Source organism: Lolium perenne, chromosome 5 (genome assembly GCF_019359855.2).
Source record: "Lolium perenne isolate Kyuss_39 chromosome 5, Kyuss_2.0, whole genome shotgun sequence".
NCBI lineage: Eukaryota > Viridiplantae > Streptophyta > Magnoliopsida > Poales > Poaceae > Lolium > Lolium perenne.
In genome coordinates, this window is record NC_067248.2 from 218,116,568 (window position 1) to 218,137,502 (window position 20,935).

A 20,935-nucleotide genomic window follows, 5' to 3' on the forward strand; every position below is an offset into this window, starting at 1 on the left:
GTGTTGTACGCGTATCAACCGGCCGCTAACTGGATTTTCCGATAGGTAACCAAGTCCTGGTTTAAACATAGTGTAGGCCAGGCTTATAGAGAAACTTAGCGGTCTTGAATCAGTTGAAAGCAGGACACCACATACATAAATAATCATAGATAACATGAGAGTAATGCTCATGGCAGTGCTAAAAATTTACATGTTTACCACGGTAGATCGAGTCTGAAAGCCAAAGCATACAGATGGTATATTTGCATATTGCAAAAATATATAAAACCATACATTACTGAAAATTGTTTATATAATAGCAAAGGAATAAGGAAGGTACATATAACAATTAATAATCTCCTTTTTAAAAAAGAAGAAGAAACAATGTATAGTGTGATTACTTAGCGACCTGATTGCATAGCATTAATAGCTTTCTTCTCAATGCTGAAATATTCAGCACTCCCAATCGCCGAGTTCGCCATGGGCTCGGAAAGCAAGCCTTCCATCTCTTCAGGGTCCTGTTGCATCCATGGATGCTGCATCACCTTCATTAGTCCGTCAAGCTTATCTGTAACCTCCTTCATCGAGGGTCTATTATCACCACACATATCCAAGCACTGCTTTGCTAGTTCTGCGATCTCTTCAAGAATCTCCATGTTGTCTTCACCCTTGACCTGGTCATCCAATATGCCAGCTAGTCTATTCTCCTTCATTGCGGACATAAACATCATTGCTAAACTCTTCTCTTTCTCTGGGGCATCAAGATTGAACGGAATTTTCCCCGTGAGCAGCTCCACAAGAACAACCCCAAAGCTGTACACGTCGCTCTTATCTGTCAAATAACATGTTTGCATGTACTCCGGGTCGAGGTACCCACATGTCCCTTGTACAAGTGTGACAAACTGTGACTCATCAGTTGGTGCCAGGATTGAGGCGCCAAAGTCAGAGACCTTAGCACTATGGTTGCTATCGAGGAGGATGTTGGGGGACTTGACGTCTCCATGTATAATCGGCGTTGAAGCCGAAGAGTGGAGGTAGGTGAGAGCGTCGGCGGACTCGATGGCGATCCTCAAGCGAGTAGCCAACGAGATAGACCGGCCATGGTTGCCGTGGATGAGATGGAAGAGCGTACCGTTTGGGACGAACTCGTACACCAGCATGGGGACTTCCACTTCGAGGCAACACCCGAGGAGCTTCACGATGTTTCTGTGGTTGATCTGGGATAGGATTACCATCTCTTTACCAAACTCTTTCTTGTGTTGCTCGTCGATCGTCATGCATTTCTTGACTGCCACCTCCACGTTGCCCCTGAGAAGTCCCTTGTAAACGGTTCCATGGCCTCCGTGGCCCAGGACTTGTTTTTCGCTGAAGTTGTTTGTCCCCAGCTGCAGTTCTTCCTCAGTGAATATTTTGAATGCATTGCCCTCTTTTGACTTCATCTCGTTAAATAGTATCAGGCCACCGTGCTGACGAAAGTAGCTCTGTTTCATTTTCCGTAGCTTCCTTCTCTCTTGGATCAAGCATGCACAAGCTACAACAATCACAAGGACAACAAAACCAATACTTGCACCTGCGGCGAGGATTTGTTCAATTGAATGAAATTTCCATTAGTAGCAACCACATAAAAGTACTGTTTTTTTTCTTTCCAGAAGGATCACAGTATATCTTCTATTAAAAAAAAAGACTACTGATGAGTAAGAGAAAAATACCAATTACTCCCGCTGATGACTCATGTATATCGTTTTGAATATCGACATAGACTATACTCTTCGAAAATATCGACGTAGTCTCCCAATGCAAATATTTGACAGATGTTTTTTTTTGAATTAACATATTTTGTTTCACAAATTTATGCATTCTAAATTGTATGTTTCATATTAAATCAAATAATGCAAATTTTAAATTTGCAAACGTATATTTATAATAAATTTAATAATATCAATCTTATGTTGTTGGTGTCAATACAATTTTCATAGTGGTGGTCAAACTTAAAACGTACTGTTTGTCTGGTAAAACAACGAACACATTTGTGATCACAGGAGGTACATATTCAGCCAACCAGGCAAACCACGACTTACTTTTACCGAAAACAAACTTCGTATTTACTTTCCGTGTGGTATCCAATAAATTTTCTACAAGTGAAGTCACTTTAGTGCTCACTGAACAGAGGAACTTACTACTGTCTTAAAAAAAATTACTGTCTTAACAGAGGAACTTACCAACGACAGGCATGGGCTGAAAACGGGAACGCTTTTGAATTGGCACGCAAACGCCATTAGTCATATAATATCCTTTGCGGCATGAGCAGCTGAAATTCCCCGGCGTGTTCTGGCAGATCTCATGGCCGCAGGGATTGTCATTCGCGTGGCACTCATCGATATCTGAAACAAAACAATAGTTTTCAGAGTTGCTAAACTGTGCACACAAATGATTCGTGACAGATGTATGTAAAATGTACAAGGTAGCAAAAGGGGAGGAACCTTGGCATCCACCCATGATGTAAGGGTTGCCTTTGTATCCGTGGGAGCAATTGCAGCGGTAACCTTTCTCTTTGCCGTGGGTGATATCAACGCATTCGCTATCCTTGCTGATACATGCATAGGAACTCATGTTCTTCCGAGCTACCTCGCAAGACCACGGCTGTATTTGCCAGTTCAAGGCTATTGGAACTTTACCCTGGTATGTATCATAAAACACTGTCGAATTGGCATAGCTGGTGTTGAAACTGAAAGCAGCCTTTTCCATTACTACCATGTAGTTGCAAGGACTGTCTTGCCATATGTTTGTGGTGTTGTATTCTTCGTTGAAATAGACACGATAATACGAAATGTCTTTCGGGACATCGGCTTGGCAGCACCCGGCACCAGAGCATATGCCATTCTCTAGGGTGACGTCGGTGCATGTTGTAGAGCAACCTATTACATACTGCACGTGAACAAATGTATATATGAGATATCTTACACCAAACCAGGATAAAGTAAATGAATAGGGTAGATATATTTCCTAATGATTCATTGGTCTCTTGTATGTACTTACACTCCAACCGTTATTACCAAACTGTAACTATATACAAAAACCTAACGTTTATTTAAGGTATAAGCGTTTCTCCGTGGGAATTCCAATTTTTGTTAGTGACATAAGGCAGTTCAATGCCAAAATAGGCAATATGTTTTAAATTTTGAATGTCTAAATATGTCTAAAGCTTCAAAAAAGTCATTAGGGTTTTGGGTTTGTGGAAAGCAAACTGAAATTTTAAACGTGCATGAATGTACGTGATGAATTTAAATGATTTTTTACAATATTATTTTGTATTGTAAATGGTTCCATTATATATAAAGTACTTGTTTTAACTTTTAGGTATTTTTTGCCTTTTTTAAAAATATGTATTGAGCCATTTTGGGGACTAAACTAAAACCTGAAAATAGAAAATTGTTTTAACAAAAATAAATAAGAGCCAACAGCCCAACTAGTCCGACCCAGACAACCGAGATGGCCTAGCACCTCCTCTCTCTCTCTCTCTCTCTCCCTCCCTCAGTCCCTCTCTCAGTCCCTCTCTCAGTCCTCTCTCTCTCTCTCTCTCTCTCTCTCTCTCTCTATCTATCTCTCTCTCTCCAACTCAGTGGCCGATGAACCCCATCCGTCAGGGGTTATTCCTAACCACCCGTCCATTCAGCGCGCCCATGAACCAACACCCATGTTGCCCACTCCCCTCGTTGCTCCCAATTCTCCTCAACCCCTCCTTTATAACTTTGTGGCCTTATATACTCTCCTAACCCCTTGCTCGAAACTACACCGCAGGGCTACAAAAATTTCTCATCGGATCGTCGCGCCACCGTCATCGATTTCCTACCCTGCCCTTTCTTTCTTTCTTTCTTTCTTTATTCCTCCCTTGTACTTGCACACATCCTTGCACATTCAATTTGCATATGCCGCAGCCAAACATCATCCGCGATGATTTCCATAAATTGTCGTCGTCTAGATATCCTCCAGTCACCCACCACCGTCGCTAGAAGCCTTGCCAATCCTTTGCACGATGTCTTTGACTTCCCAGAGCCAAGACACACTCGTACCCTACTTCTCCAACCCTAGGAGCCCCTACTACAATGAAATTGTCACTTCCCGAGTTGTCTGACAACAAAGTCATCATCGTCGGCGACCCTTCTCCCCCTTTTCTTGTCACCCATTGGATCTGGTCTGGACCACCATGATTAGATCACTTAATCCCGCCAGTTGGATCATGCCATGTGTCAGATTTAAATCTAAATGTGTTCAGAATGTGTTTAAATAGACATAAACCTATAAATCCATAACTCGAGTGTGTAAGTCCAAAAATCATAAATTTTATGTCGAGACCTTGAAACAAGAGAAACACATTAGAATCAGAAAATTTAAGTTTTGATAAAGTTTTATTTACTCAATTGGAATGCATTTTTTTGGAGTATATTTGGCATAATTTTAAATCTACATTTCCAAATTGAATGAAACCTTTTGCATTACTTTTGTAATTATCATTAGAGTATAGAGAAGTCTATGAAATACCATATCAAAGATTCTAACTGTCAATTGATAATATATGTATTTATGCCATTTGAAAGCCTTATACAATAATGTTTAAACCCTAGTTAGTGTTTTCTTTTGCACCAAAGCGTTCATAATTATATCTTGGATGCTGAAAGCTTTTAGTCAGACATTTTCAATATAAAAATAAAACCTTGTTCATTCAAGCCATGTTTGGCATACAACGCATGTGTGTTGTTTGTGTTTGGCTTTTATTGCTATATTGTTTTAATGTGTAGATTCCCCATAGTGTACCACTGTTGTTGTGAGGATTGTGATACGAGAAACCTCAACCAAGGCAAGTTCACTTTGGTCATGATCCCAAATATTTTCATATGAATTTAGATGTCTCGTAGAATGCATGTGTATGTCTATTTATATTATTAAGCCATGCTATGAAACCCAGGTAGGATAACCATATGAATTCTTGACTTGTTCTTCTTTGTCACCCACGGTTGCTTGATGATTGCTTAGCTATGCATATAGATGGGGTGGGGATTAATGTTAGCTTATGTGAGAATGGAAAATTTTGTTTTTATATTACAAAACAACCTAAATTAATGAACCAACTGAGTGGAATGGAAATGACATTTTTTTCATAATGAGTGGCAATGTCGGGACCATCTCTATTTGTCCATTTTATGGTCGCACTAGCATGTATACGGGGATATCTCTATGGTTTGCTACTGCAAGAACACATACTTTCCCCCTATAGGGTATGGTTGACTCGCGAACTTTTTGGTTAGAGTATTGCACTTATGGGATGTACAAACTACACATACAAGACATAAAATAAACTAGACAGCCATACCTCTCGAGAAATAAAAAAAATATTTTCATTATGTACATATGTTGGGAAGAAAGCATTGCAAAAAATATTTTTTCTCGCAAACATATGAAAAAATTGGTTTAAAATTTATTTCACTAAAAATCTGGCTTCATGAAAAAAAAAAAACACATCTAGCCCTTCTACACCAGGGAAGTCTCTAAGATAAATGCCCTTTCGAATGAACTCGTTGGGGAAGAACTAACCCCAACCAAGACACTTTAAAATAAAAAAGGTAGACATTGCCTCTATAGGCTATCTCGGAGCAATTCCACCACAACATTACACCAATATCGTTGATACGATGCTCTGTTGATAATTCACGAGTCGACATAGGACTACATGTTTGTACTAGTATGTATGTGTCTCTGTCTCTCTATGTGCGCGTCTGTGTACATTAGTACGATCATCTATTTACTTTGTGATGACATATCTACTATTGTTTTTGTGATGAATCATCTTATGATTTGATATTATGTTACTTTAAGTATTATGTATAGACCTAGCTAGTTTGTGATGAGGGGACAATAGTGGAACCATATGCACCAGATGGAGTGACATGGGGTGATATTAGCCTAGCAGCATAAAATGTAAATGCACTTTTACCCATTAGTACTTTGTTGAATCACGACATTAATTATACGAAAGGGAGTTGTCTATTTCCTCAATGCTCTGAGTATAATTAATTCCCAAGTTCATGTCACCGTAGTTAATACAATTCTTTGTGGTCCTCCAATTAATTCATAGGTGTATTACATGGTCTTGGAAAACATAAGTGGAGTATTAGTCATATAATTTCATGGCTATTGAGTTATATAGATTTGTGAGTATGCCGACTATATAGCTTGTTCTACAATGATGACATATGCTACTAGTGAACGTTGAACCCTAGCCATACGACAAGCATGAGTAAACGCCTAAAAATAATTTTAGATGCATTTTAATTTTATGTTCTTTGTTGATCTAAATACAAAAATACCTTTATTACCATCTTCACTAATACCCAAACTAAACCAATCATACTATTGACAACTATGCTAGATGTTGAGGGCACAAGTACAAAATTTGTATCTTGTATTTGTGATAGTTTTCTTGGGAGTGGGATATCCTAGCTTCCAGTATTAACTTTTGTGGATTGTTAACCTTAGGTCACTCACTTAAGGGTAAACTTATATTGTCCTAACAACCTTTGCACTTGGTGACCAAAAATAATATCTACAAAAAAAACAGATTTATGATACATTAGTTATTGCATGAAGAGGTACTCATAAGTGACCTCTAGGGTGCCATTTTTTTTGTCGCCAAACGTCATTTTTCTAAGCCAATAAGATTTGCTAGTGCATGGATGGATTTGCAAAATACCACTGTTACAATATATATCAAAAAATCTTTCCACATAAACATTGACCTATTTTTTATGGATAATTGGTACTTAGTGAGATGGAATGATTATGATATGATTATAACTATCTTGTTTCTTTGTATTGTGTTGTTAGTACATCTATTGCATTAGATGTCATGACATCATGTGAGTGTTTTTCTGGTAACTCACAGTTAATTTGTGGAGTGATAGGTCTTTGGGGGTTTGAACCGAACGTGTAATAGCCATCTTTGTCGGTGCACTACCACTAGGCTCTAAAGTATTTAAAGTACATAGAGAAATTTCTCTATTTGTATTTGCATGGAATTTGGTTAGTCGTTTGTCACCTACAAAAATTGTGTCTATTTTTCATTTTTTATTAGTTCGTTGATCAATCAAAAAAATCAAACTACAATTTTTAATGTTTAGTTGCACTTTTCTACAATTTGATATTTTTGTGGAAGTGAAAATTTTAATTTTTGTGCCTTCAACAAAATGAAATGTGGTTAGTCACTTCATACCACCTTTCCCCCTCCCCCACACCATACATGTGGGATTTTTCTCACATCTGAGTCAAGTCAAGGAAGAAATCTTATTTTCTAAAACAAAAAATTATTCATGCCGTAGTATAGATCGAAAGTTGCACGCATGGTAATGAATATCTATTTCGGTTTTTTGTTACTTTAAAAAAAGTCTTGAACTTTCATATGATGGGGTAGGCCACTTAGGTGCCAATTTAGTCAACAGAGGGGAAAAAGCTATTTAAATGGTGCAAAATAATAATATTTCCTTTTAAAAACATCCTAACATGCTACGGAAGAAGCCTGGTGACCGGGTGTATACGTGAGCACGCATCCATTGGTTGACATATGTCACATCTAGCAATCCCCTGTTACCATCATTGTTGAGTTAGCAAACCACATCAGCACTAACAACAATTTCAAAGCACGTAGGACCCACCTTTTTGAATTCAAATAGTGGGCCAGATGCACTTTCAAATCACGTAGGACCCACGCCAAGTACGCTTAGCGATGGATAAGACAACGTCAAGGCAACAGATCCAATTGACAAGAACCGGATCTCAACGCACATCGTGTGACATCTACATGGTGCTCACGTATACACCTAGTCGCCAAATCCCCTCTCTAACATGCTAATGGTGGGAAAATCATGGCAATGATCAATATATATATAACATATGTGTTCATAAGGTTTTTCTTGTATATGCTTTGTTGGATGGAAAGAACACTGTTTCATTTGTGTTATTCTCATTTTTATAGTTTATCTGCTAAAAATGATGAACCTTTAATTTTGCTATATATGTTGTAGACTTGATTCTCATTGTATTAACCATAAATAGGTAAATAACCATTAATTATACTCCATTTTGAATCTTCATAAATATTGCTAGCTGAATAAATATCATTATTTTCTCATACAAGTACGTTTTCTATCTAAATATTGCATGTTTATTTTATTTTTTCTGATTTCGTGGCATATAGAGGGAAATAGGGATAGAAAACAAGTGGTTTGTACTGTCATAGCCAAACATCACACCTAGCTCCACAAACATTCACAAATAGAAAATCAAGTTAAACAATGACTCCCTGCATAATTTAGTTATTATCCAGGAGCAACACATTTGTATTAAGCTAATTTAGATAATAGTGATTTATCTGTAGATCAAACGTCACAATCTATCTATTATATTATATTATATACTAAAAGCATAATCTAACGGTGCAAAATAGAAACACCACGTTAATCCACATGATTAAAATTATTTTGAATTGTTAGATATGTAATATGCACCTAAGATTCAGTGAACGATTACTTCATAATATTGTGGAGTGTGTCACATATAAGGGCTTTCTAAAAAAAACTTGATGATTGAATTTTGTTTTTCATCTTTAGACATGGAAATTGAAATAAACGTAATAAAGATATATTACAGTATAAACAAGTTCATTGTTTTTTGTGGTGTTTCCCACATCATCTTTATGCACGAAATATTTAAAATTAACATATATGACATTTAATTAGTAAAGGAATGCATCGTCTCTTAACGTAACCAGACTTGCATGTTATAATAATCCAAATTAGTTGTGTTCGTATATTAGAAAAAAAAAACTACCAAATAGTAGCAGCGGTAACACGTGTATACTGGACTGCTTAATCAAGTAACCAGATGTAGATACATACGGGCATCAACCGTCTGAGTCTTATGGTCTCCATGGTTCAACCTCACAACCCCAGTCGCTGGCGCGGCTACCACCACGGTAGTTTCTTGGGGCGTGAGGGTCACGAACGCCAGTAGACACCCCAGAAGGAGGATGTAAAACTAGACTATATGGACTTGATTGACAAGATTACCAAGCGACTGCCAGTCGAACGCTTGGTCTACTTAAAACAGCGGACAAGTACCAAGCCAAGACGATGGCTGAAAATTTGAAAGAAGGAACATCTGCTTACTTGGGCTTCATAGTTATATAACACATGAATTTGTACGGTGACTAATCTAGGACTTGTAGACTAATGAGACAATTATCTATGAACATGAGGCAAATACTGACAAAAGCATACATGCTTGATTTGTTTAGGGGGGGACGAAGCATTAATTAGGGGGAGTCTGACCCTGCTCGCCCCTCCCGGTCTCCGGCCCTGGTGAAGCTAAATCCAACACTGATCAGTGATCAACCAATGGAAAGAAAATGGAAAGTTTGTCGATCAATATCTACTCTTAACCCTTTTTACTATTTTTTATAAATTATCGTATTTTTTTAATTCTGATGAATTTCATATATCGACTATAGATTTTAATTTTTTTTTAGTACTACATTGAGTCAGAAATTAAAAAGTTCTTTTAGAATAAACTTTTGAAAAAAATATTGACAGTCCATGAGTTTGTGGTTCTCATATGATTTGATCGAACACATTATATGTTAGTTCATATAAATTAATATCATTAACTATCACATCCTATGAATATCCATTAATTTGGAAACCCATTTCATGGTCAATTTGAACATACCAAAGGTGATGCTATTTCCTCTTAGAAACTTAACACCATGCCCTCGCATTTGCGAGGGCTACTGTGCTAGTTCTACTAACAATATTTAATGAATACTGTTTGTGGAAATTTGAATAAATCAAGAGGATGATTTCTAGTTGGAGGAAACAAAATAAATTGTGCCCTATGTTTTAGATTTAGATGTAATTAATGTATTTAATCCAATTATGAACTTAAAATCTTGCCTAGAGTTCGTTTCTTTCTGTTGATGGTGCCTCAAAATAAAATGGTCAGAGACAACTAGGGACAACTCGTTGCAGTCATGTTCTATTTGGTTCTGTTTTGGGTCAAACTTGTGGAGGATGCATAACTTTGAATATTTATCAAAAAATATTGGTTGCATGGGATGTATATTAAGTTACTGTTGGTACAGTAATTGATATTGTCATATAAGGATTGTGGAATAACATGACAAGAAAGCGGACACATGATTATGACCAACAAGAGGATCTGGAAGTCCTCACAAACAGACATAAATAGAATATACTACCTCCATCACAAAACTTAAGGCTTATATATTTGAAAAGTCAAATCAAGTAAAGTTTGACCAAACTTTTAAAATAATCTATCAACAAATATAATACTTTGTAGATACCATACGAAAATATATTTCATTATATATTTAACGATATTAATTTTGTATTTTGCATGTTAATGTTTTTTGGTAAAATTAGTCAAACTTGACATAGTTTGATTTTCTAAAAATAATATAAGCCTTAATCTTTGGAATGAAGGTAGTATAACTAAACAATTAATTTGAGAGAAGGAAAATCAAGGGTTGATCTGTTGAGGGTGAGAGAAGATCTAGGGGTTGGTGGGTAGAAGTACATAACGTTTCTTTCAAGTCGAAGGTCAGCACAACCTTGATGTCTCTATTGAGAACAACTCGTGAAAAGTTAATGTCTAGCTTGTTTCTTTTTTGTTAGGGTCGATGCTGTGGTAAAGGGGCTACTCCCTCTATATCGGTTTATAGGTCTTGTGCGTATCTCTAGATTATCAATTTAACCAATTAATATAAATTATATAATAAAAAATTTATCATTAGAAAGTATAACATATTCTAGGTTTGTAATGATAATTTTTTTTAGTAATATACCAAATTTACGATTTAAGGATAAGTGTAAAGGTAGTAGTTCTCTGTAACAACGGACATTAATTGAACTTAAGAAACTTGATGTGGTTTCATGTAAATTAATAAAGTGAACGGATTTCCTTACGGATTTGCACCCGCATCAGTTCAGTATTACTTCCGGTCTAAAATATAAGCGTTTTTAGAAGGGTAATTTAGCTTTGTAAAAAAAGCTTATATATTTTAGAATAAAGGTAGAACATAATACTAGAAAAAATGGCGAAATACTTACAGAAGAGCTTATTTTTTGAAACAAGGCAAAAGATTTGCCATTTTCCATTGATTAAGGAGAAGTTTAGAAAGGTCTTACAAACCAACTCGGCATAAGCCAAGCCCGAGAACCAAAGCCTACTCTCGTGGCATTAAAATACACAAGGCCTTAGCCCCGGCGTGGCACCACATTGCCATCTCGTCCTTAATTTTCGCGATCAACATGAAAGATGTTGTTGCACTATTTTGAAAGACACGAGCGTTCCTCTCTTTCCAAATCTCCCAAGAAACCAACATAGCTAAGGAGGCCATCGCTTTCCTTGATTGACCTCTTTGTAGGATACTTTTTGTCCACCATTCCTTCACCGTCCTCCTATTGTGCCACGCCCTTGGGTCCACGTCATGAAGGCCAAGCCACTCCTTCAACTCAATCCATATTCTAGTGGTGAACCGGCATTTGTAGAGAAGATGATCGGCGGACTCTTGAACTTGGTTACATAACTTGCAAAGCACGCAACTTGGCCAACCCCTCTTTTGTAGTCTATCCGCCGTCCACACCCGGTTTTGGATAATCAACCAAGCAAAAAGTTTACATTTTGGAGGCGCCCATGGCCTCCACACCATGTCGGGCATGGTGGAAATGATGTGCCCCTCAAATTGCATCTTGTAGGCCGATTTGGCCGAATAGCATCCGTCATTTGACAACTTCCAAGAGATGACATCGTTGTTGTTATCCACCAAATGGACGTTTTGGAGCATCTCCCAAAGTTGGGTAAATTGTGCAATATGCTCGAAGGAAAGCCCCCCTTGAATATCGATTTGTGTGACCCAAAACTCATTTGCCATAGCCTTCTTGACCGAAGAGTTTCTCTTTTTGGACCGCTCAAAGATGAGAGGGGCAATATCCTTCGGCCTTGTCCCATTTAACCAAGGAGCCTCCCAAAATAAAGCCTTTTCTCCATTTCCTATTGTAACTTTTGTAGCCGCCGCAAATAACTCTCGATCATTGTTATTGCATGGTGATCCTAGGCCGACCCAAGGTTTTGGGTCATCGCTCCACTCGTTCCAAAGCCAACGCAAGCGCAAAGCCGCCGCAAACTTCCCAAGGTTGAGGATTCCGAGCCCCCCAAAGATTTTAGGCTTGCAAACCGCCTCCCAATTGACTTTACATTTTCCACCGGTGATTTTCTCACAAGCCGCCCAAAGAAAGGCCCTTCTAATACTATCAATCTTCATGAGCACCTCCACGGGGATGTCGAGGACGGTTGCGGAATAGGTGACAACGCTTGTAAGAACGGATTTAACTAGGGAAGCACGGCCGGCCATTGTGACATGTTTCCCCATCCATGGGATAAGCTTGCCGGCAACTTTGTCTTCAAGCGGTTGGAAGTGGATTCTCCTAAGACGAGTGACCGTCAACGGTAGCCCGAGATATCGCATAGGGAAAGTAGTGGGCGTTGCCGGAAAGGCTTGGAGGATATCATCAAGGTCAAGGCCTTCACAACGAATGGGGGCAACTTGGCTCTTCGCACAATTAGTAACAAGCCCGGTAGCTTCTCCAAATTTCTCGAGCATGGAAGCAAGGAAACAAATGTCACTCTTGATAGGCTTCATGAAAATGGCGGCATCATCGGCATATAGCGATGTGCGAACCGTAGGGGCGCGACCTCTAAGGCGGTGCAAGAGCCCTTGATCGGTGGCCTTTTGTAGAAGATGATGAAGCGAATCAATGGCTATCACAAAAAGAAGAGGCGACAAAGGATCTCCTTGTCGGAGGCCTCTACCATGCTTTATTGGGTCACCGGCAATTCCATTTAGGAGCACTCTTGAGGAGGAAGTGGAGAGGAGGGCGGATATCCAATCACGGAATTTACTTGGGAAGCCCATATGGCACAAGAGGTCCATTAAGTAATCCCATCTCACCGAGTCAAATGCTTTTTTGATGTCAAGCTTGAATAGAAGAGTCGCCTTTTTTGACTTGTGGAGTTTTCTAGCAAGATTTTTTACATATAAGAAATTGTCATGGATGCTCCTCTTTTGGATGAAAGCACTTTGAGCATTGGAAACAAGCTTGTTCATATGAGGGGCTAGGCGGGCAGCCATCATCTTCGCAATGAGTTTAGCAATTGCATGGATAAGACTTATGGGACGGAAATCGGAGACTTCCTCGGCTCCTTCCTTCTTGGACAGAAGAGCTTATCATATAAGCAAGAGCATTGCACCCGATGACGATAATTTTGTTATCCACCTCAGATATCCAGAAAGGTGTATTGTTGAGGTCCAACCAGTCATCAAAGTAGTTCGTCCCATTAGACGGGGAATAGCACTGCCAGGAGACCCATCTGGACATCCAGGCCTTGCTTTCTGGCACGGAGATCTTGGTCACCTCGACAGAACCCGCAAGAGGCTTCGTGGCGCCATCCACGGTCGTGCAGTTGATGTTAAAGCCACTGTGCAACGCACACCCCAGGCCGATGCCAAATGGGAACGGGATGTCGACGTCGCCGCACTTTGCCGGGCAGCCGGGACGCTGGCCGGCCGCTACATCGGCAGTGGCCAGCACCCAAATCGCCGCAAGGCAAAGAAGATGACCAGAGAGAAGAAGCGGAGAACGCCCCAGCTTCATAATTGACGGTGACGGGTGCGTGAAGCGTGCGTATTGTGTTCCTCTGAGCTCCTAGCTGACAATTAATGGTGCAATTTTGGGCCATAAATAGACGAATGAACAAAGCACAGTACGCTCGGCAATTCACGAGAACTAGTCTCTTCGTTACGCGAAGGTGACATTCTGGATTTTTTTTTTTTTGAGAGGCGTGACATTCTGGATATTGACAAGGTCTTTGAAACTATAATATCCTACGAATATTTCAGTTGCAGTATATGTGTATTGACCACCAGTTTCTGTTGGTCATAGTAAAGATAATTATTAGGTGAACCAACTGGACACAAGACTGTCCACCTATCTCACAAGGTCCCCGATTGTATTCTTCGGAAATTCAGAAATGGTGAAAAATTACTCCGCGTCGCCAACCTACGAAGCGTAATCCAAAGGCACTAGTTTAAGAGCATCTCCAGCTGCGTCCCCCAAAGCGGCCCCGAAACGGCGTCGGATTTATCATTTGAGGGACATGTTTCCTTCGTGCCGCGTTTGGGAGACGTTGCTCCCTAGCCGTGTCCTCCAAACGCGCCCTCAAAACTTTAAAATATTGTATTTTTATTTTAATAGATAGAAGAAATTTGTAGGTACGGTGTAGGTAATGATGTACTAATATTCCAAGCGGTGCAACATGAGCAAATTACATATAAAAACTTCGAAAAAACATAAAAAAATGCATATAAAAACTTTGAATCTTTTTTTAAAATACTTCTTCTTTGATGGTCCCGCCTCATCGTCCTCACGGTGGCGCCTTCTGCTCGTCACCTCTTCCGAAGAGGCTGTGTTGTTCGACGCGTCGACGGAACTTGTGTCCTCCTCGTCGTCGACGGTGCTCGCCGGCTTCGCCTTCGCTTTCGCCTCCGCCTCCGCTTCCGCCTTCGCCCGGGCTGCCGCCTCCTTAGCCTCTTCCTCCTCCTCCCCCTCCTCCTCGTCGGCCTCCCATTCCTCCTCGTTGTCCGGCGGCGGGGAACCATCGCTGCTAGACGTTGCAACTTTGTCCCACCAATGGCGCCATTCCGGCGGCTTACCCCTGTTGGTGTCTGATGGTAGCTGAGAGAGGTCGCTCATTGTGAGAGATGAGAGGAGAGATGAATGGCGCTGGCCGGTTGTAGATCGGAAAGCGCATACGCATGGGTCTTATTGAGCGCGGATGAATGTCGGCGCAGATATCGAAGAGAGCGGCGGTTGCTCTTCCGCGGAGTTCACGCTCAATTCCGGCGGTTCGTGCGTCCATCGACGCGGTTGCCACTGCGATGGTTCCCCTTTCCGGTAACTGCACCGTCGCTAGGTAGGCGGCGATTGAGCGTCCGTTCGTGAGTCGCTGACGCGTCAGGCCCGCGCATCCTCACCTCGCTTCTCGTTGTGTCTGACGTGCCCGGAACGTTTCCTGTGTAGCGGAGACGGGCTCGGGGCGCCGGATACCGTATTGGACCGCGTTGGACCGAAAAGGCCTTTGGGACGCGCGGCTGCAAACAACTTTTTGTCCGACGCGTCCCAAATCCCTTTAAAGGCCGCTTTGAGAGACGTGGCTAGAGATGCTCTAACATCCTTGAACGCCAGTACGCCACAATGTGGCAAACTTGTGCTCCCTCAAAATGATTGTTTTTGATTGGATGGTCATGCAAAATAGTATACGTGGCCCATCTGTGGGATTGTGGGAATTGCCTTCTACACAACCAAGTCCGAAAATTGGCTGCACACCTTCTCTTGAAATGTCGTTTCCGCAATCCCTATTCGCCGCTTATTGCGGGAGCGATTCGCTCCCGCTCAAGCGACGGATTGGGTGGGCCGGCCCATTAGCGCTTAGGACGTACTGTTTTAGTTTGTTTTTTCGTTTTTTTTCAGGGTTTCTCAGGTTTTTTGAGTTTTTGGATGATTTCTTTTATGGTTTTTTGCTATTTTGGTTTTACTGATTCCAAAATTTGTTCAGATTTAAAAAATGTTCATGTTTGAAATTTGTTCGAATTTGAAATTTGTTAGAATTTGAAATTTGTTCAAATTCAAAATTTGTTCAAAAATAAATTTTTTTCAAATATATTTTTTGTTCGATGTAAAATTCTTTTTGTTTTAAACTTTTTGGTTTTTAATTTTTTCGATTTTGAATTTTGTTCCGTTTTTGTTCAGATTTAAAAAATGTTCATGTTTGAAATTTGTTCGAATTTGAAATTTGTTAGAATTTGAAATTTGCAAGAATTCAAAATTTGTTCAAAAATAAATTTTGTTCAAATATATGTTTTGTTCGAAAAATATGTTCAAATAAATTTTGTTCAAAAATAAATTCAGTTCTCTAAAACTTCAGATTTAAAATGCCTTAGAACAAAAAACAGATAACAGAAAAAAGAAAAAGAAAATGAAAAAAGAGAGACTACCTTTTATTGGGCCGCAGCAGGGAGGCCCACAAACGAGCTGCTTCAGGCGGGAGGGAGGCTCGCTCCCGCTTAAAGCGGCGCATAGGAGCTCCCTGTCGTTTCACCACAAGAATTTTGGCCTAAATTAGTCCTATCCTGGTGTGGTGCGCATACATGTTTTTTGCGCAATGGGCCCATGAGATTTCTGTAGAAGAGTGGTGCACAGCGATCTACGATCTGCGAGGAAAGCAACGGCCTCAAGATTGTTATAAACGTGACAACCAAATAATAAAGAATAAAAAGGAAACGTAGCAAAGACACGAGGTTTTAACGTGGAAAACCCCTCCAACACGGAGGGGAAAAAACCACAAGTGTCAGCCAGCAAAACTTTACTATATCGGAGAGTGTTTACAAACAGCGTGGATTATCTTATAGTCTGATAAACTGTAGTCGGCTTACAAGAAGTATATATAGGCGGTGGCATCGGTCCAAGTCTACCGACAACGGGCCTCGCTCCGCTTGTCAAAAGTTAGCCTCCCTTTAGAATAAATTTGAATCGCAATATAACAAAGATTGTGATTATGTAATGAGAAATTTGGAAAGAACCCAACCCGTGGGTCTTCCGGCAGCAATCCTCAACCACATACATTATCATCTGTAAGATCAAAGACGGGGGCAAGGAATCGGAGGTCAGTTGGTGCAAAATTCTTGAGTAATGTAATTTCACAAGAACATGCTTATGGGCAAAGTTCTAGAACTTGTCCTAGGCAAATGTTCCAAAAACTTCTAAATTAATGAAAATGGCTATTCTCTTACTTTGTTTAAAAAACTAGTCTTGGCTGTTCACGCTATTAATCTTTTGATTTTGCCGGGCATAAGAAATTCCACCCTTTTCCACCAACTCTAGGACAAGAGGGTGCAGCACGAGATTAGAACCAATATTGTTGCTTATTTGAATTCTTCCATTATCTATTAAAATAGGTTTCTTGAATTGCTCAAGTTCCTGCTCAACGCTTCTTGTCTAGCTTCAGTCTAGCACTACTAGATCACGGCTTTGCTCCAATTCTAGCAGTCTCTCCAATTATGCAATCCACTCCAAAATTAGGGCTTTCTTTCCCCTTGTTTTATTTTTTATGTAATATGATACCTAATCAAGGCAAACAATTATTAGCTTCTAAAAAATATTCATGGTTTTTTTTATCTTTCACACATGTTCGCCCTTTGGATTATTTGAAGAGACATTAAGACTTGGATTTGGCCCTATAACCTAACCAATGATACTAGCAGATGCTATAAGCACCATAGAAAAGAGTCACCAGGCATAGTTCTACACTACATTTTATCTATATCTCTTATAAAATAAAAACCACCATGATTTATTTATGACAATCTATGTACACATGTAGCCTATCCATATTATTACGTAATCATGGCCATCCGATTCTCACCATCTATCCGTCTATTTATGTTGTCCCGGCCATCACGAATCACGATGCCTCGGCATTCTCACAAAGCTTCACCATTAAAATTTCTCCCTACAATCTTAATTATTTCACTAGCACAAAAACAACAGTTAGATACGGTTCCCCACAATGAGTTAGGGATGGGTTTTCAATCCGGCTCTAGTAGATAGTTGCTAATAATACAAATTTGTCCCTTAAAGACTCTATGAAAAGCAACATAGCGTTCTCCTGTAAAAGAATTCTTCTACTGATGTGTAGTTTCTTTTCTCAACTATACATGCCCTTGTTATTTACGAAATGCACATCTTTTCTTATACGGGAAACAAAATGATGCATCAAATAAAAATTCTATCCTCATCACATCATTCTTCGAGAGAAGCTCGTATAAATTGCATGGAGGTTGCTGCAAAGATGAGCAGCACTATGAAATCACAGTAGTGTATCACTTTCAAAGGCAACATCACATGTAAAGACAACACCACACAACTATCCGAGGATCATCCATTAGGGGGCGCCAAGTATATCTTTGAGTTTGGCAGCCCTACATTCAAATTGTTCTTTCACCCGGCAACTCCATGTAAATTTAACAAATAGTTACTTATATCCAGTTAATGTTTTACAGTACTATAGTAACCAATAGAGTATACCATAGATATTTTTTGTTTAAGTTCTCATACTATTCATTCATATATTTATCTCCCATACAACCTAATATAATTAAATATAATGCAACAAATCTCCGCAGCAACACACGGGTATCCTTCTATTGTTTTATAAGAAAAATACCACTATACTATTTTTAATTGATTGTGAATAATAATTACAAGGTTTACCGGATTTTTCAAAAGAAATCTAATAGGCCCGTCGAATGACACGAAATATTATGACGACAACAAGCTATCTCATACGCAGCGTTGTTCATCTCTATCGGAATAATGCTCGACTTCAACCTTTCCGATGAGATAAACCATCTCCACACAATCAAATGATGTGATTTTTACATGTCATTGACAACATAATTTCCGTATAGCCATAAGAATCAACGTAGAGCGGCACCCAGATTAGTATCTGGGATCATCTCAGCTTTGTATCAATACCGTGTGCCCAGTAGTGAAAATATATTTATAACACTCTTAGATAGATACAAGGTGGATGGCATGTGGATGTTTTGACCATACAACTATGTATATAGTCCTGTCATCGTCAAAGAACAAAACAAAAAAATACCCCTTGCGATTGTTTTTCTAGAAAGTTATCTTTTGTCACAATTACAGACCAGAGAAAGCATGAAGGAAAATATTACCTCTTATGGAGATTTTTAGTTGATTGGAACGTTGCTAGGCACTTGATTGGCAAACAAAATCCTACTGCTGTCATTTTTGGAGTAGGTCACATGGAAGTTCATCACACACGACATGCATGCCAATAAGTCGAGGTACCAATCATTCCGGTCCACTAACATAGATCTCTACTTAGTACAAAGTATAAAAGTTCTACAGGGAGTGGTGTTTTGGACATGTATCTTACACATATTTTCAAATTTAAAAAAAGATAAACAAAAAGTTCACACATACATCTTCACCTGCTACACCTCACAAAGTCATTTCGAGATAATTTGACTTGTCACGTGGCGTGTGCAAAAAAAAAATTTAGTGCGGAGAATAAGGCTGACTTCTTTTAGGCTTCCTACGTGGCTTCGGGGTCGGGAACAGCCGAAGCTAAAAAGAAGTGTCTGGCTTCCTGCCAGCTTATTTTCACCGGGAAGCTACTTTGTAGTGCAATCGCAGAAACTGTCCGACACCAGTTTCCCGAGCTTCTGGGTTAGCAAAGCGAAACAGTATAGGAAATTGCCCCTGTTTGCAATTCTATTTACAGCAGAATGCCCCTCCACCGGATAACGATTCAGCCATCTCAAATCAATCAAAGAAAAAAAAAGAGAAATAACGCTACGAGGAAAACTGCTCCTGCATCGCACTGGCACAGAGCGACTCCCGCATCGAAGACCTAGACATGGCAAGGTAGGGTTCCTCGCTCCCGCCGCCGGATCTCCGCCGCTCCCCCTCGGCCGCCGCCGGATCTCCTCCGCCGCCACTCACCCATAGCCGCGGCTTCCCTGCAGCCGCCGCTCCTCCGCATCTCCACCCGCCAGCGCCCAAGCTCTCCGCTCCCACTGGAAGAACTCCGACCTCTATCTCGTCTTCACCGACCGGCGACATCCAGCTTGTCCCCGACCTACCTCATCCCCAAGCTACATACCCCGATCTTGACTTCACCGACCGTCAACATCTCATATTCTCATTACAACTGCAATTCATCTTTTTTAGAGCAGTTTAGGGGTATTATAGACTTTGCACGACTGAACCTAGAAAATAAGCCCATATTCCATAAGCTGAAAAGAATAGGACAAACAGTTTCTCATAGCTTCACCCCACTGGAGTTTCTCCCCACCAAATTCTATAAGCTAGCTTCTTCATAAGCTTAAGCCCAAAAGAAGTGTCCCTAAGGCTATTCACAAGATAAGTTTTCTCCTTTTTACATAGGCCACAAAAATATTAGTTTTTGAAGAATTTTTGTGAAATCACATATATTATGGAGATGCAGATGTAGAATTTTTTGTAGTTTTTTTGACAATTCGAAATATAGTTTTTTTTTTTGTAGAGAGAGCATATGCACCCAAAAGTCGAATTAAAATTTTAGTACCTTTTATGGATCGGAGAGAGCTGTAATTAAATCACGTACAAACCTGCAGACATTTGATTCGATGCATATTGTTCAAAATCTCTCGTTCGTTGTCTTCTCTAACGTACGAGATTATTCTACTCCTAGGTAACTTACAAATTAGTACAACCCGGTGAGAAGACTATCGCAACTTGCAGGCCCAATCCAACGGAACTCGGTGTTTACTCAACGCTTCTGCCCTCAGTTTGCAACGAGATTACGACTTCTGGTTTTGAAAATACGTAGGAGTAAGACTTTGCTTGTGGTGCTTCCGGCTGGTGTGACAGCCTGCCAAGTCTCCACAAGTAACAGGTACCTAGGCTGCATGTGTTGACTTTGACCAAACGTGTTACCAGCCAATCATGGCATTTTGAATTCGTCCCGCTGCATTTTTTTGCTTGCGAGTTGCAGGCATCCGGTCACGATGAACCAAGTTGGGAATGGGTTCATGTACCATGATGTACATCGGGCAATTTGTTATACTTATATAATGAGTAAAAGTACATCACCGCCACAGTTCAGCAACACCAGGCGCGCTGTTTTCTCATGCAGGGGCGGAGCTAGAGGAAAATTCGCCTAATGCATGCATTGATTAAGTTTGCAGCCTTGCAAGTTCAAA

At 40.0% G+C, this 20,935-nt stretch overlaps 1 protein-coding gene across 1 annotated transcript; it reads right to left on the minus strand.

The window, feature by feature from the left end:
- Positions 1–209: 209 nt before the first annotated feature.
- On the minus strand, positions 210–13,831 carry LOC127301949 (wall-associated receptor kinase 3). Its single transcript, XM_051332259.2, has 4 exons — positions 13,320–13,831; positions 2,460–2,904; positions 2,199–2,360; positions 210–1,549 (listed from the first exon to the last, which is right to left on the minus strand). The coding sequence occupies exons 1-4, from the start codon at positions 13,755–13,757 to the stop codon at positions 381–383; spliced, it is 2,214 nt and encodes a 737-aa protein (XP_051188219.1). The 5' UTR covers positions 13,758–13,831; the 3' UTR covers positions 210–380.
- Positions 13,832–20,935: the final 7,104 nt, after the last annotated feature.

Excerpts from the sequence above, each read along its gene's own strand:
- LOC127301949 (XM_051332259.2), bottom strand. The coding sequence starts at position 13,757 with ATGAAGCTGGGGCGTTCTCCGCTTCTTCTCTCTGGTCATCTTCTTTGC. Across the intron at positions 2,905-13,319 it reads CTTATATGATAAGCTCTTCT|TATGTAATAGGTTGCTCTAC; the intron begins GTCCAAGAAGGA and ends GTTCACGTGCAG. Across the intron at positions 2,361-2,459 it reads CATCATGGGTGGATGCCAAG|ATATCGATGAGTGCCACGCG; the intron begins GTTCCTCCCCTT and ends GTTTTGTTTCAG.